Source organism: Lagopus leucura, unplaced genomic scaffold (assembly GCF_019238085.1).
Source record: "Lagopus leucura isolate 7727_CA_CO unplaced genomic scaffold, USGS_WTPT01 Super-Scaffold_100001, whole genome shotgun sequence".
Taxonomy (NCBI): Eukaryota; Metazoa; Chordata; class Aves; order Galliformes; family Phasianidae; genus Lagopus; species Lagopus leucura.
The window spans coordinates 57,353,220-57,370,052 of NW_024962262.1; the positions used below are offsets into that span (position 1 = coordinate 57,353,220).

Genomic DNA, 16,833 nt, shown 5'->3' on the forward strand with positions numbered 1-16,833 from the left:
GACGTCCTCAGTGAGACAGATGCTCTACCCCAGGTCCTGCAGAAATCAATGGTATCAACCAATGCGTGGGAGCGCAAGAGGGCCCTGCAGACCTGCTCCCAGCTGCTGTCTGTTTGTGAAGAGCTTCAAGTGAGTAAAGAGCCCCACCGCATGCCCCCTGCTCCCTCCCCGGTGCCCCTGAGCTGGAAGGTGAGCTCTGCCCAGCTGTGCATGCTGTGTCATGGCATGGGAAAGGCACAGATGGGAGAAGCTGGGAGGAGCTGGGGCTGTCTACAGCTTTGTTCCTGCCTCTCACCCCTGCAGAGAGGAGATGCCTGTGAGCACTTTGGCTCCTTGGTGGGATTGCTGGCGCCTCTGACGTGTGACCCCATGCCCGCATCCCGCCAGCTGGCCGTCACCTGTCTGAGCTCCCTTCTCCGAATCCAAGGTGAGTGGAGCAGGCGTGCTGCAGCCCTCTGCCCTCCTCCGTAGCACTACCAGAGCCCCACGGGCTGGGCCCTGTTTACAGGAGGGAGAGGCACCGTGCACAGCTCTCTTCTTGTCCCCACCTTGTCCTCTGTCTTTCCCCCATGGAAAGCAGTTTCATTTCCAGAAGCATGACTTCCCTTTTCTCCCTGTGCTCTTTCCAGCCAAAGCGACCAACACAGACATCGAGACGGGTGACATCAGGGGCCTGTGCGAGGGGCTGCATGCCTGCAGCATCGCCTCTCAGCTCCAGACCACATCCAAAATGGCCATGGTATGTGGACCCAAGAAGGGGTGGTGTGATCTCTGTGTGTAGGCTTCTGCACAACCCTGTGCTGCTCCCAGCCTCTCACACTGTTTCCAAAATGAGCTGTTACCCTGAGTCCTGTTTTCTCAGCAAGTAGCAGGAGGCTCTGAGCTACGTCTGGCCTTCAGGCACCCAGTGCAAGGAGCTGACTCCATGATGTGCGTTTGTGTGTGTGTGTGCACTTGCATGTGTGACTGTGGCTGCTGGGAGGTAGGCTTTGCATGTAAGCAAACACCATGGGTGCAGAAGCTGAGAGAAGGCTCAACCGCCTTCCATATAAACAGCAGGGTACAGACAGCTGCAGCAGAGCAGTGATGAGATCTCTCCCGCTTCTCATTTCTCTGCAGATCGTGTGCAGGAACTTCCCCCTAGAACGCACCGTTGACTTCATGACTGCCATCAAGGAGACCATCCGGAAAGCCAGCGGAGTGCGTGTGCGTGCGTGTGGGAAGTGGATGACCACCTTCCTGCAGATGCACGGGAAGGACATCTGTTGGAACGTAAGAGACTCTCCCACGTGTCTTGGACTTGTTCTGGCTATTGCACGTGGTTAGGCCTGCAGGATGCAGGCCAGGTCCAGGATGCAGCAAGTCATTCTTTCTCCCCTTCTTCCTTCAGGTGCCTCCGATCCTCTACATCCTGCGCAGCATCACATCGTTTGCGCAGCAGAGCACGTTCCTGCCCTTCCTGTGCCAGGCGGTGGTCATCCTCACCCGCTGTCACACTGAGGCCGTGATGAGCAACTTCTCCCGGCCGCTTGGGCCAACGGACAGGTACTGGCACTCCCGCCTTTGCTGTGCCTGAGGTCACAGTTGTAGCTGGCCTCTGCCGGAGGAATCCAGGGAGGAGGCAGCTTTGAGTCTGTTTGAGGTCACAAGCCACAACTTGAGACTCTCCTTGTTCTAGTGAGACGTGGAAAAGTATAAGAGAGTTTTGCCTTCAACACTGGAGCCGGTAAAAGAACAAAGAGAAAGACAAAGAGGAAGAGGAAGAGAGGAGGTGGAGAAGGAGGAGGAGAAAGAGAAGGAGAAGGAGGAGGAGAAGGAGGAGGAGGAGGAGAAGGAAAGGGCGAGGGCGAGGCGAAGCGAAGAGAAGCGAAGCTAAGAAAGAAGCGAAGTGCAGCAAAGAGAAAAGCGAAGCGAAGTGAAGAGGGAAGGGAAGGGAATGGGAAGGAAGGGGATGGGAGGGAAGGGAAGTTCTAAAAAAAATTGTATCATTTATTAAAATTCAATAAATGCCATAATCCTGACTAAGATATGTAAAGTGTATTTCTTTACCAAGTCTTCCCATTAATAGCTGCTGTCTTTTCTCCATTCCAACGACAGAATCACAGAATCAGCGAACGACAGGGATTAGAGGGAACCTGGGAAGCTCCTCTAGTCCAATCCCCTGCCTGAGCAGGAACTCCTAGATTAAGTCACATGGGAACACATGCAGGCAGGTTTTGAATCATGTCTCCAGAGAAGGAGACCCCACAACCTCTCTGGGCAACCTGTTCCAGTGCTCCATCACCCTTACCATAAACAAGTTCTTCTGCATGTTAGTACAAAGCTTCCTATGTACAAGTTTTAGGCCACTACTCCTTGTGCTCTTGCTACACACCATCGAGAAGAGCCTGGCCTCACTCATTTGCCTCCCACCTTCCTTTAGTTATAAATAGTTGTATATAACATTTATGTGTAATAGTGATAAATATTTGCCAGATCCCCTCTCAGTGTCCTTTTCCCCAGGCTGAACGGAGCGCGGTTACTCAGCCTTTCCTCACATGGGAGGCCCCCAGTCATCCTTGTGGTCGTCCTCTGCTGGACTCCTTCTAGGAGGTCCCTGTCTTTTAACTTCACTTAATTGAAGTGCCCAGAACTGGGCACAGCAGTGTAAATGTGGCCTCACCAGTGCAGAGCAGAGGGGGAGGATCACCTCCCTTGACGTGCTGGCCAAGATCTTTTGATGCCAACATGCAGTTGGGCGATTCCACATGGGCCACTTTAACTTTCTGTCAGTTTCCAAGAAACTTGTTACAGAGACTGGTATTTTCAGGGACTGCCACTTGCTTGCATCCTGTGCAAGAAGGTGATATTAATGCCTAATTCACCTAAGTGTGATTTTGCCTTTCTTGAGTATGCAGTTACTACTACTTTTAAGTTGTTTAGGATAATATTAGTGCTTGAGGAGATAATGGGTTTTTGGTTGTTAATGTTGTTTAGGAGTTTATTGTTCCCGTGCATTTTATGGCATGTATTTCTCAAAGCTTTTAATCATTATTTTACCACTTTTCCCTCCTAGCCTGCTTACCGCAGGTCAAGAAAGGCACATGCTTAAAGAGCAAGCTGCTCACATATGCATTGGATGTCCAAGAAAACGTTGTTTTATTACAATGAGTCCCCAGAATGACTGACATTTTCCCCCGCTCCGAGTCTCAGTTCTTTTACACGTGCGTGGCATTTCTCCCTGGTCATCCAGTGGTCTTTCTGATAAAGGCAGTTATGTTCCTGGCTGTGTATTCTTTGACCTGGGTGGAGTTGGAGGACTTTTGCCTGGCTCTGGCCAGTCCTCTCATTAGCGTCAGTTCTGCCCACCTGTCTGCTGCTTCTTTGTTAATTTGTGGTTTACTGTTCTAGCCAGATGCCTTACATTCCAGAATTAGGGTAGAAACAGGAGACTCGCTGTCCGTACTGTGCGTAGGAACATTCTAGGTCTGTAGAAAAGCACCTGTTTTCATCAGTGAAAACCTGGCTTAGCAAAGATAGATCTGTTTTAACCTAACTTGTTTACCTCATTTCAGACTGTAGTCCCAAATGACCCCCAAATGATGAATCCCATGCATTAGGTTTGATGGGTGGAATGGTTAACCTCCTATGGCCATTTCTGAAATGCCACAAATGGCAAAGAGACACAAACTCAAGGTGGCTGTACGAGTAATGCTGCCCATGTGGACAGAGAACTAGTGCTAACATAAGAGAGGTCACCAGAGAGACAGCTCAATCTTATTCTGTACTTAGTTTTAAGAAATGTGCAGTGTGCACTTAAAATGAATATTGTGGAGATAAAAGTTGGGATCAAAATAGTTGTACATATAATGGGATAAAAATAAAGCACAGGTCTTTTGCTGGGCTTGGTTTCTCAACTTCCCAAAAAATAAGAACCACATTGCAGACTCACCAGATCCTCAGAAACTACACAGTTCTTTTCAGATGTGCAAAGGCCCTTGGGCTTACCCCAGTAGGCTGCACTGGTCATTGTCCATCTACAGGGAGAGTGGTATTCAGCTCCTGTGCTTTTAGGGTCCTTTTGTTCCCTTCTTATCTTTGCTTGCATTAGTGTGGGTTGACTAGAACTGAGGTCCGTAACTGATTTCAAAACAATGAGTCAGCTCTTTTTTCAAAAAATGCTATTAGACAACTGCTAAATTATTAGAAGAATGTTGACAAAAGTGTTTGAACAGTATTTGTTTTTCCTAGTTAGCGTAGATCAGTGGGAGAAGAGATTAATAAAATCACTGATAAATTATTTTAACTTCTGTAACGATCAATGTTAATTCTCTTATGGCTGTGTGATACTTGCATCTAAATGAGTGCCAGTGGCCAGACATATCCTCAAGCCATGCCATTCAACCATCGTTGGAGTTTCTAAACTTTTCACCACCTTCCTGGCACCTTTAGGAGCTTGACTTCTCCATTACCTGCCAATATTAGCATTCATTGTATTAAAACATCATTTTCCCTCTCCATAAGCAACAGTAGACAGAAGTATAATTTCTATTACTGATGGTAGTTGACAATCTGCTGGAGACCTGAAGTCACATCAGTTTTGGTTTTTACTGTCTAACTGAACTAATGTGATTTCTTTTTTATTCTCAACTGGAGGAGAAAGTACACCATCAAATGCTGTCTTTCAACAACAAAATATAAGAGCTCTGCGCATTTTAATTTCTACACTTAAAGCCTGAGAGTTTGAAATTATCTTGTGGCAGAAGTCAGTTTCTCATTTAGCCAACTACACTTTGAATCAGACTTTTCCTGGGACAAGATCTGGAATATAGAAAGGGATGGCATTGTTTCAGGTTCAGCTGTTTCTGGAATATCCATTTTAGGGCAATCCATTCTTTTTCTTGAACAGTTCTGTGTCTATGGAAGTTAGTTGCTCGTGGCCAGATTGTAAAACAGGATGGTGAAGCACCTAAAATACCTACAATGAAACCTAGTTCAGTGAAGAGTATTACTAATCTTTTTGACCACTACAGAACATGATGAATTTCATGAAAAATGAGGATAGGAAATAGACAATTTCTCCAGGAAGCATTCAGTAGCTCGTAGACTGGGCTGGCTTGCTGCTGCACAATCAGAATTTGTCATTTATAAATTATAAATTCCCAAACTCTTCACTCACTAAATTGACCATAATCTTTACTTGACTTACAAAGATGGAATGTATTATCCAAACTTCTCAAGTATATCATATTTATCAACTCTTTCAGGTGATTTGATTTTTACCAGATAAACAACAATAGGCCATTTTTGTCAGCATGATGCTGACTTTTTCAGGATAGAAGTTAATTACATTTTTGATAAACAGAATTAGTGAAATCACACTCAGACAAGCACAGAATTACCATTCTGAATATGTGGTTTACAAATGGAGATGCAACTGCCTTTGTTGTCAGGAAAGTCCTTGCTTTGCTGGCTCAGCTCACAAATGAAATCTCACATCACAAAGTAGTGTTTTGAGTGATCTCTTCTAGCATCTGCTGGGACTTTGTCAGCTACGGTACATACTTGTATTTCTTCTAACTTTCCACAGGAAAATGCTCAGTTTGAACAGGAGTTGTTTGGAAATGCCAGTCGCACAAGTGGAGGTAGGAAGGTAGGTGATAAATATGTCTCGCTCCAATTTATAGGAGGGAGAGGAGGTTCATTTGTAATCTATATACCCGGCGTGAGATTAAGAAGCAACGGTTCAAATGTTGGTCCGACCAGTTTATTACAAGTCTTAATCAGGGAAATGGGGAAGGGGAGGACGGACACTATTCTGATTAGGGTAATGGGGAAGGGAAGGAGGGTGATAGAAAAGATAGGAGAAGCAAGGAGTCTTTATAGGCAGCAAGAGGGGCATAGTCACCACCATGGATCCAGCGAGGTTCGTAGTTCCGTCTTTGATCCTCAGTAGTGGTGGGTCGTCGGGCAGAGTTGTTCTATTGACGACGACGGCGACGCACGACCATGGCGATGATGTCCCCTTTTAAATGATTTCAAAGTGGTTGAGTCAGCTGTCTTTGCAGTGACAGCTCAAATCCAAAGTGGTTGAGTCAGCTCTCCTTTGAGTGGCAGCTTCTGGCTCTGGGATCTCAGCAGGAAACTCCTTTGTTCTTATCTTCCTGGCCTTGCCAGCAGATAAGAGGGAGCAGGGAGGCGCCAACTTGTATCTTGCCTTCGCAGGATACAATGGCATTGTCCCCCAGTCTTCCATAGCAAACAGGAGTTATTTGGTAACAGGCTAGATCTTTTGCCAGTAAACAGTCCTGAACAATATCTTCCAAAGGCAAACAGCTCCAAAGATGTAAAATTGTCCACACAGCGATGTTGATTGCCACACAACATCCATCACTTGCCTCCTCAACAAAATAACTTAGGAAGCAAGCTTTGAGCCAAAAAAACAAAGAAGGATTCTCACACCACCCCGTGGCTCAAAGATTGCTTGAAATGAAGCATAAGTGACCATCCAAGGTGGTGAGGAAAAGGCAGAAAATAAAAAGACAGCAAAGAAGCAGGAGGGAAAGAGGAGGGGGAGAAGGGGGAGATAATCGTTACACAATTACTAAAAAAGATTTCTTGGGCTTGGTTACAAATGTTGCCCTGATCTGTTGGACTTGTCCATCATCGGTTGAAGTGGTTACAAAGTACATGGAGGATACAACACGTTGTATAAGTTGAATAAAACATGGAATCATACAAGGTACAAACGTAAGAGTTGCAACAACACACAGTAGATAAAACAGGATATGTTTTGACCCATAGGCCACCTGGAAGCCAGGAAAAGAAATCAAAGTCTAGGCCTTTCCAGGAACATGGGCTATTTTCTGTATACCCTGGGCCCTGGGCAATTGGTTTAACAACTTTACCATTATCATCATTATCATCAATCTTTAGACAACAATTAGAGTCATTCAGTTTGCCAGAGACACGACTCGGTGATACCTCAGGAGTGGTGACACCAATGTTACACGATGAATAAAGGTAGAAAGTGAAAAGAGACAACCATGCATTTGGCAATGACCATACATTTAACAATAACCAATAATAATAATAAACAGGTAAAACAAACAGAGCTATTTGTGTCAGCTGATTTCCCAACCCAGGAACTCCCAGTGTAAGCCAGGATCCAGATGGGAATTCTTCAGTAGAGGTTGTGATGTTTATGAATAGCCATACAATATTACACTTCAGTTAATTCACCAAAAGCGTATCTAGTCTAATTTGACAATATGTGGACTTGCCACGTAATGTTTTCTAAGATGATTTAGTGTCTCGAGAACTTTCCACTTGAGCATTTCCAAAGTAACTCAAATGCTGAGAGATATAAAGATATAAATATTAGTTTGGCAAGTTCAAGTATTGTTACAGTCCACTCCATACTCCATGTATGTGAGGGCCTAGACCTATTTCCAAGCTGGTGCTTGACAGATCCACAAGATAACAAGAAAGCTGTAGCGTGTAGCTCTTGCCTGGGGAATATATGGTAGTGGATGTATGTGGATGGTAAGTCTTAAGGCAAAAGTCATTATCTGACTGCTGCATGTCTCTGATCAACATTGGTACTGAAAAAATTGGTACTTGTGCTCCTTGCACTTGTAGAGCAGAGATGTCTGATAATGAATGAGTGGGAAAACAGAGCAAGCAGAGGGAGAGAGGTGTCTCTAATAAAGGATGAAACTTGCTGGAGGCAGTTTTGGAAACCAGGAATATATCTAATAGATTTCTGGAGGGGGTTAGGATTACTTCCAGCTCATCCGTGACTACTGCTAAGGAGATTTTGGAGGGTACCTGTTTTCTACTTTCTGAGTTAATCCCTTTGAGTCAGTCCTGGTATTTTGGTTGGATGTTTACACTGCTGCTGCTTCAACCCTACTTTGTATGTGGGAAAAGTTTCTATATGTACTCCGGATCTAATCCGTGAGTGGTAGGACCTCTCCAAATGACTGTGCACCCTGAGGACAGGGAGTAGCTCAGTGCTCTGTTTATACTGATCAATAAAGGAAACAGAGACCAACCATGATGTCATAAAATGACTTGCATTCACACGGTTTAGTTTGTCCCTCATGAATGAAGTGGCTGTAAACATGCATACCCTGGGTTTCCTTTGGGAGACAGCAAATGCCTATGAGATACTATAAATATTCTGTATCTGGAGAGGTGGGTTTCAGCTCAAAATGTCTGAAATAGCCTGAAGTCTGTGTTGCAGTTGGATAGAATGATAATTTTTCAGCATGAAACTGAGGATGCGTCTGGCATGATTTGATATATGGCAGAAGCTGTGTATTGTAAGGTGCAGAACTTGTTGAAAAAATATTGGAGGATCTTGAAGGAGCCCACATATGGAAAGATTGGAGGAAGATTCAGGAGTGACAGAGATAAATGACCCCTTAATACCTTTATGCCCTCCTCTTGATTTTCCAGACCATGACTGTCCTTTGTTATGCCCTTTCTCTTTCCCACCACTAGAGACATCTTGTACATCCAGTACACATTCGCAGGTATTATTCAATTTCTTCTATAGAAGAATTTGAGCTCCGTCTGAATTTTCAGCTGTGTACTTTCTTTTTTTTAAAGCCTTTCCTCCAAAGCCCTTGGTAGAAAGATTGCATCAAAACATTTGTCTTTTTTTCTTTCAGCTCAAACGCTGGGTGTGAATTGATGATAGCAGGATAAGAGATAGTTGCACTGAATGCTGAACTGACTCACATTCAACACATTTCCTATTAAAGACCTCAGAGTCAAATGTTTGAATGACCTTTCATCTTCACAGGATGCGTATGAAGTGTGATCCCTTCCATTAGTGAGCATTGATGAGAACTGTGTTTTCTCTTTTCCCTCTGGGTATTACTGACATAAAAGTCACACAATTCTAACAAAACAAAAAAAAAAGTTAAAATTGCTTTGGAGACAATGTGACCCCTGGGTTAATCTCAGATGCAAGCAAAACAAATGGGTAAAACTTGCCAGTTTAAAGAAAAGCATTTTGGCTTTCCTCAAATTTGTTATTTTTCTTTTTTCCTGCAGAGTGGTGTTTGTCAAGTTACTGTTTTCAGATGCACCCAGATCTGAAACACTGATCCTAGTCACACATTCATGTAAATTTTAAAACACTTAGATGAGGAGGGAGAGTGAGTGCACTTTTAATTCCAGCACAATTACCTCTCAGCTGTAAAATTAAGCAGGAAAGAGAGCTATTGGAAGTATATCTTACTTTTAGTACAAGTGTTCTTCTCAATCCAGGACACTTCTAAACAGATTTTAATAGAATTCTTATCAAAATTGTGACAACATTTTAATTAAGCAACATTTGTTTAATCAGTCTCTGAGTCTTTTAAACAGAGAAAAGCCTCTTCAATGAATATTTTTTTTCTGTCTCAGAAGATCCTTGATGGTTTCTTTCTAAGAAGCAGTCCTGACCAGTAGGAAGGTAGGAGGCCAGATCTCCCAGCACCTGCAGAGCTGCAGCTACTTACAGCTGGGACAGGTCCTGAACCTGCTGTGGGGAGGTGCCTGTCACAGCCACATCTCCTATTCCTATCTCCCTCTGCCTGCTATGTATTTATGTGTTCAACATGCTCTCACCTTGAATTTCATGCCTATGTAAACAAAGTCAAAGGAAGCTGCTACCATCCATGGCAGCATTAACACTTGAGACTTTTGATGTTGTGGCAGAGCACCTAGATTTATACCATTCAGAGAGATGCCTTGTGCCTCTAAGAACTACTTTATAAGCAGAAGAGATACAGCATTGCTATTCCTCCCATATACAGCCACAGAGAAAAGAAATCATCTAGTTGATAACCAACTAACCCCAGGTACTTCTTCAGTAATGTAAAGCAGTGATGGTGTTGGAATATGGATACATTCACATTAAATACTGGTTCTATTCTGTTCTCTTTACTTCTCTCTTTTACAGGGAGAATTGACATCTGATTGTAACAGGGTGATACGCTCTGACTGAAATATCCTGGTTAGTGACTGCTGCATGCATTATATTTATCCAGGGGCTTTGCTACCCGATACACATAATTAAGAGTTGCAATGCCAGGCCTCTGGGAGGAAAGTTGGGAGGCAAGATGGGAATGCATTTAATAAAGAAGATAAGCTACCAGAAATCGGTTTTTCATCTTGCATAGTACATGAGATTTTTTTCTAGAGCGGGCAGTGAAGGACATCATCTCACTGCTCCCTTAGTATTTTTCCCATGTACTGCTTTATATTACACTGAAATAGATTACATTATTTTACATTCTTTTAGGAAATGACATGTTGGATTTCATTTGGCATGGTCCACTGAAAACTGTATCTGATGGATAGCAGATTTCACATTTTCAAAAGGCCTCGAGGTCTCAAAAGAGGACTGTTGGTATATTCAAGTTCAGAAAACAAATTTCTTTTAGTATAATTACAAAACCATTAGGATGTCTTGGATCACCTGTTTTCCCTTAAATTGCTTGTTTGTGTACCATACCTTCTTATTATCATGCTGAAGTTTGTAAGTTCCTGCCATGTTTGAAAGGGCTTTAAAGAGATACCATAACAGTTAGGACAGTCCAAGATTTCAGCTACCTGGAGTTCTGCTTCAAATCCCATCTCCAGACATCGTATAACTGGGTTAATAAAACATATTTCCTTCAGCTGCTTGTGTATTTCTTCACAACTAAATCTATGCTATTGCATGGAAAAAGGACTTTTAGTCTTTCTTTCCATTTTCCCAGGAAATGTTAAACAAAATCAGATGTAGCTGTTATAAAGGTCTGAAAGAAGAGAAGCACTACAGAACAATTAACATTCAAGCATTTATTGTCAGTGTAACAAAACACAGAAAGCATAGGATTCTTTTCTAAGTTACCTTACTAGAAAAGAAAGCAGAGGTATTATTTTGAGAACTCCTTCCACAGTGATACAGTGTCTGGATGAACCAAACAGAAATAACATCACCTGTAACACCTGCATGGCTAATGTGACTTTTCAGTGGGATTTTTCAATTCCTTTATTGTGCCTCTAATTTCTCAAGTGATCATTGCTTGGGCTGTGAGCTGACCTAATGGACAACATAAATCATGTGGTTCTTTGCAAGTGGCAGTGTGATGCCTTGCAGCCTGTATCAAGTTTTGTCATATGAATATTCAAAAGACCATATCTATCTGCACACCTGACTCCTGTTACCCAGATGATCTAAATCTACCTTCTCCTCATGGCTTGCTTTCTTCCTCTCATCTTCTCTTCTCCTCTGTTTTCTCTCATAAAGCAAAACTCAACTGGAACTTCCATCTTGACCACAATCAGATTACAAACCAGCAGCTTATAGGACAGAGGATTTACAGGAAGACTATGATCACCCAACCATTTTCAGATTAAATTAAGCTAATTCTGAAAAACAACTGACTTTAAGCTTGACTTCTGAAGGAAATAAAGCCTCTAAGGTTACATGCCATACCTACACATGTACATACATTCATGTGCCTGTCAGCACCCCTATTAGCTTTTGAACAGTGTTTTGCCAACTTCAACCAGATTGAAAAAAGTGGGAAAAGCAACATACTGAAATACTGCCATACAATTCTGTAATTTGTACAAGGGTACAGACCCACTCAGTGTTATTGCAGAGATAGAGCCACTCATCTTTCATTAGATAGAAGAGAACCACAGAGTGGCTTTATTGTGAGGTGCAAATCAGTTAGAAACCACACAGACTGATCCAAAATCTACTGCTTCTGCTGCTAAAAAAGCATTTTTTTCTTACTGGCCCCCCCCCCCCCCCTTATATATCAATGGGCTTGTTGGAAATGGTTTAGGTATTTTAATCTGCAGTCTTTTGTTTATGTAAGATACCACTCTACAGCTCATCCTGGAGGAAACCAGCTGGCGGAGAGTGCAGCATTTTGCTGCAACTCCTGGTTACTACATGAACAGCATGAATATGCTCTCCTTCTCTAGTAATTTCCCCTTGTTCTTTTTGTTATGTACATAATTTTTTATTTGATGTTTCTAAATGGCTGTTATTGGCTCTCAGGTTAATTAATCATCAAAAATGTTCTTTGTTCAGCATAGGCTGAAGACAAATTCATCGGTACCTTCTGAGAACTTCTCTAAGATATCTGCCACCTCTTCTACTCAGAGATATTGATACACTCCTCCTTAAAAAAAAAAAAAAAGGGATGAAAATGTTTTTTAAAATGGTAAGTATCCTTGCAATTCTGTAAATTGTTGTGTTGTTGTTCATTGATCTCAACTGTAAAAGACACTTTGTGCTATGGGAAATAATGGGCAAGAATACATGAAGCCATAGAGGCAGGTAACCTCAGAAAGCTCTCACCCTAGAGAAAGGACAGGTGACCAAGAGGATAGGAGTCTGCTCCTGCTTTAAAGCAGTCAAGTCTGTGGAAACCAGCAGAGAAATACGAGGGAAACAATCCCCCTGTGAACGGCAAATTACTTAGTGGATTGTGATATAATCCTACATCTGCTGCATTATAAGGAAGAAAATCTGGAGAGACTGTACAAAACTGTTAAAATAAGAGAAAACTTTACTGCTTCTGAACAGGCTCAGTTGCCACTACTATGGTCCTCAAGGATTCAGTTTGGTGTTTTAGCTGGAAATGGGTGGTAAAACAGGTGGAAAGTAGAAACATTATCTTCTCTACACCCAAACAGAAGGGATGTAACTTTTCCTTTTTTTTTTTTCTTTGATTGGATTAGTGATTCTCTTCTTACATTAAATAATGATGAAAATAGCAGGCTGTCCCTGGGACAGAAAGCAGACAAGTACGTAAGTAGCTTTGAGACATTCTCAATATTCAAATCAAACCAGAACACATCAGGCAACTAATTCTATGTCTAATTCTATGCCTTTGAATTAACATTGCTCAGGTGTTACTTCTCTTCCCACACAAGGCTTAGCAAACCAAAATATGGCTCCCTGTCCCTCAGTCTCCCATTGCTAAAATGGAGGAAACTCTGTCCCTGGATGCAGGCGACCCCCATTAGTTTCAGTAAGAACTGACTATGTATGTTTCTGGGCAGTATCTGGCTCCTAATGAGAACACGGTGAAACAGATCATGTCTGTTCTTCTCTCTGACTCAGTGGCTAAAATATAGAATATTCTAATTTGCTATGAGTCTTACCAAGTGATTTTCTCAGAATGTGAACCAGAAACTCTCAAAAATAATCTTGTCTGTTTCTGTGAGCTGTTGCAAAGAATGAATGAATGAAGGTATTTTGGTTATCTTGAGTGGAGAATACTTGCCATTATTTCCAAATTTGATTGGGTGGAAAACTGAGCAAATTGACATACATTTCATTTTAAGATATGAGTTTATCGAAGAAGAAACAGTCTGTGTGTGTTGGAAGACTGCAAACGGCCATTTGCCATGTCTGACTTTTTGCGTAATCACATCCAGTTTTACTGCTGCCTATGCTCAAGCAGTACCATCTGTCAGAGCAGCGATGAGGCGTGTGTTTATATCACAACAGAGATCTCATTATAGTTTTTCTTTCTTAAACAAAATGGAGAGGGAAAAAAAAAAAGCTTACCATTTGGCTTATCATCATGTCTAAGCCGTATAATGGCTTATCATTTCTGTCTAACTGTCCCTTCCCAGGTGCCAGACCTTGGTTTGGGGGTTTTGTCCTAAAGCATCATCATTTCCACCTGTTTCTCCAGAAATTATGGAATCAAAGAAAGCTTTGCAGCTTCATTATCATCCTCCAGAACAAGTAGGTGTCCTAAACAGTCACTATTTTGAGTAACAACTTCTGAGCTCTCCTTTCCTTTGTGTGATGAGAGCTAGGATCAATGCGTGTAGTGGGACCAGCCTTCCTGGTAGCTTCTGGCACTGCTTGGGATGTGGTGGGTGATCAAATTATGATATTTAACACTGAGATTTCAGAGCCATAACTGAATTAATTTCTGCATTTTTTGCATCCCTGTTATTCCAACCTAAGATTACTTGCCCACTTGAATTGCATGGTTTGAGTTTAATTTAATTATTTGTTTCCAATTATACATTTACTATATCTGCCAAGATATTTTCCTTCTTCCTCCTTTAGCCTTCTGGAAAAAGATTGTTTATGCCACAAGAAGCTGAGAAATTTTCTTCCCAAGGGTTTTCCCTGGCAGATGAGGAGTTCTAAGTTAGAGCTGGACTAATACTATTTGGTAAATTCATCACTAGGCTCACACTCTGGAAATAACAGAACTATTAGAATACTACTACTACTAATAATAATAATACTAATAGAATAATACTGTATATTGCAATATCTTGTTAGGATCATAAGCTTACAAAAACATTTCATTACCTAGCCTTCAAGACTTTTTCCATGGCTGCTTCTAGAACCAGATTGCTGCAGAACAAAGGTACAGCTGCCTCTGCTCATATACAGAGAAATGGCTCCAGAGAGGCTGAAGGAATGAGGCATGCATAAGGGCACTGATGCATGAAATAAATAAGATACTACACTGTATTTAGGATCACGGGGTCTTTCTGTGTCTCAATCAGATGAATTTGCAGCTGAGGTAAGAACACTTTCACATCTTATTATTCAGTAAAATGCTACAAAGTATTTTGGAGAGTGGTGAAGCACAAATGTTTTCTGCAAGGAAAGGATCATCGATAAAACATCAAATCCTATAGTAAATCCTATTGGCTACATTGAAACTGTTCAGTTAAAATGTCTTTTAGCTCATAATGAAAAGCTTGTCTGGGGTACGTGAGACAGCTACCCATGACACAGTGTGCCAGACAGAGCATCGTCTTCTCCCTGACCCTTTGCTTCCCTCTGGTCTTTGCCTTCAGTGAGTCCAACTGGCTGGTGTAGAGGCAGATAGCATGGCTCTTTCCCCTAACAACAATGGGTCACTGCAGCTGTGGCCCAGGTCACCACAGAGTTGGTGGAGACCCCCCCCTCCCAAGTACCTCCTGCAACCATCTGTACAATCACCGCCCTGTAGTAAAACAATGGAGTGTTCAGCAGGCCTTTAGTGCTCCCAGGAGGGTCACCAGAAACTGCCACGCTGGTGTTTAGTTTCTCGTGGGACTGTGAAATGACACCAGTTAGCAGCCTTTTCTGTGATAATGCTGAGCACACAGGCTAAGCACCCCCTCAAGACTCACTGCTCCTACAACTGCATCTGTTTCCCTCTAAGAACATGGTTCCTACTCACTCTAGCAGGCAACTTCCTTCTCAAGCCTTTTGAAGATGTTTTATGTTTCAGTTGCATTGCTTTGTAAAAAGCATATTGGACAAGCTAACCTTGAACAACATTTTATTGACCTGTGTTCTTTCGTAATTACATAAGCCAAAATTCATTCCAAAATTCCAAAATACATTCCAGCTACAGATTTTGAGTCACCTCTTAACATCAGAGTGAGGAACTATTGAGACTTACAGACCTTTAAAATTGCAGAAACATTTTGCAAAACTATTTTCTGTGCTGACCGAGTTGTGGCTACCTTGGGAAAAATCTCTGAGACCTTGAAAAGAAACAGTTTCTTGTCAGCTCAATGGGACACTATGAAAAGACTGAGTATTAGGAAATTATTTCATTGGCCTTTCACTTAGCACAAATGAGGTAAATGAAAACATCAATATCATATTAGGAATGCAACTAAACTGATACAGTGAGTTTGAAGAGTCAAAGGACCCACTGGGAAAAGAAGAACATCTCTTCAGTGGGCTGAAGAAATGAAGAACATTCTTCAAATGGATGTTTTATCAGAATTTTAAAAGGCTGGGCCTTTATGCTGCTATAATTTATGGATATCTCCTGTTAGTAGGACAAAGTCAAATAGAAAAACTTAGTTATGTTTTGCTGGAGGAATGAAAGACTCAGCCTTTTAAGTGTAAAAAACTCAAACTAATTTTACCTTGACTGCCTACTGAAATGTTGCCACATATGAATAAGAAGACAGAGGTGCACAGTTTAGATTTGGAAACATCCTTACCAAATAGCAATAGCAGCAGAAACTCAAGAATCCCATCTAAAATTAGCACATGGCCTTGCATTTTTTAGCATTCTATAAAGTGAAAAGCATGAGTCTGAAATTTTCAAGATCTTCCCTCCTGTGGGGGGTCTGAAGTAATTTGAATCTGGTCTCTTCAGCTTTTCTTTCCATTTTGGTTATCATGCACATAGTTTCATCATGATTAATGAAGACATAATCATGCACTAGAAATGTCACATTTGACAAGTGCTCCAATTAATGCATCAAATGCTATGCTCAGTTCAAATTCCCTGAACCTACAAATTTACTTGAAAGCAAAATCCTTCTTCTGAGTAATACTCACAGCTTTCACAGGGCTCTCATTTCCCTGGCTGATATCCCAAAGAATGAATGACCTCTGGACTGTTTAAAGGCCATACTCAACATTTTCTTGGAGGACCAAGCTGCTGTTGGGCTGCAGTACAAGTTCAGTTTTCCTGTTGTTACTGAGTTTTAAATGATGACTCCATGTGCTGGAAATAGAAACTGTGACTGTTTTTGATTGCAAAGCACTGGTGTGAAACTTAAAGCACACAATCTTGTCATTTGCTTTATTGCTTTTTACTAGGTTTTGAAATATGTAGGAAAAGATGAAGGATGAGTCTGGGCAATGTTAGTGTTCAGCCAATATTTTTGCAATCTTTTTTCTTCTGTATTCTTATAAATGTGTGCCGATTTTGTCCTTAGCTTACTGCCAGCCACACACACAGCTGCTTTCTCACAGCCTCCCTCAACAGGATAGGGAGAGAAAAAGCCTGTGGGTCAAGGTAGGGATGAGGAGATTGCTCACCAGTTACCACAAAAGGCAAAACAGTCTTAAAT

General features: G+C 41.9%; 1 protein-coding gene across 1 annotated transcript; it reads left to right on the plus strand.

Moving 5' to 3' along the window:
* The first annotated feature begins 40 nt into the window (after positions 1-40).
* Positions 41-1,758, plus strand: LOC122178325 (maestro heat-like repeat-containing protein family member 2B). Its single transcript, XM_042868454.1, has 6 exons — positions 41-129; positions 304-427; positions 630-739; positions 1,120-1,272; positions 1,391-1,545; positions 1,679-1,758. Exons 1-6 carry the CDS (start codon positions 49-51, stop codon positions 1,728-1,730), a joined length of 675 nt encoding a protein of 224 aa, XP_042724388.1. The 5' UTR covers positions 41-48; the 3' UTR covers positions 1,731-1,758.
* Positions 1,759-16,833: the final 15,075 nt, after the last annotated feature.

Excerpts from the sequence above, each read along its gene's own strand:
- LOC122178325 (XM_042868454.1), top strand. The coding sequence starts at position 49 with ATGGTATCAACCAATGCGTGGGAGCGCAAGAGGGCCCTGCAGACCTGC. Across the intron at positions 428-629 it reads CTCCCTTCTCCGAATCCAAG|CCAAAGCGACCAACACAGAC; the intron begins GTGAGTGGAGCA and ends TGCTCTTTCCAG. Across the intron at positions 1,273-1,390 it reads GGAAGGACATCTGTTGGAAC|GTGCCTCCGATCCTCTACAT; the intron begins GTAAGAGACTCT and ends TTCTTCCTTCAG.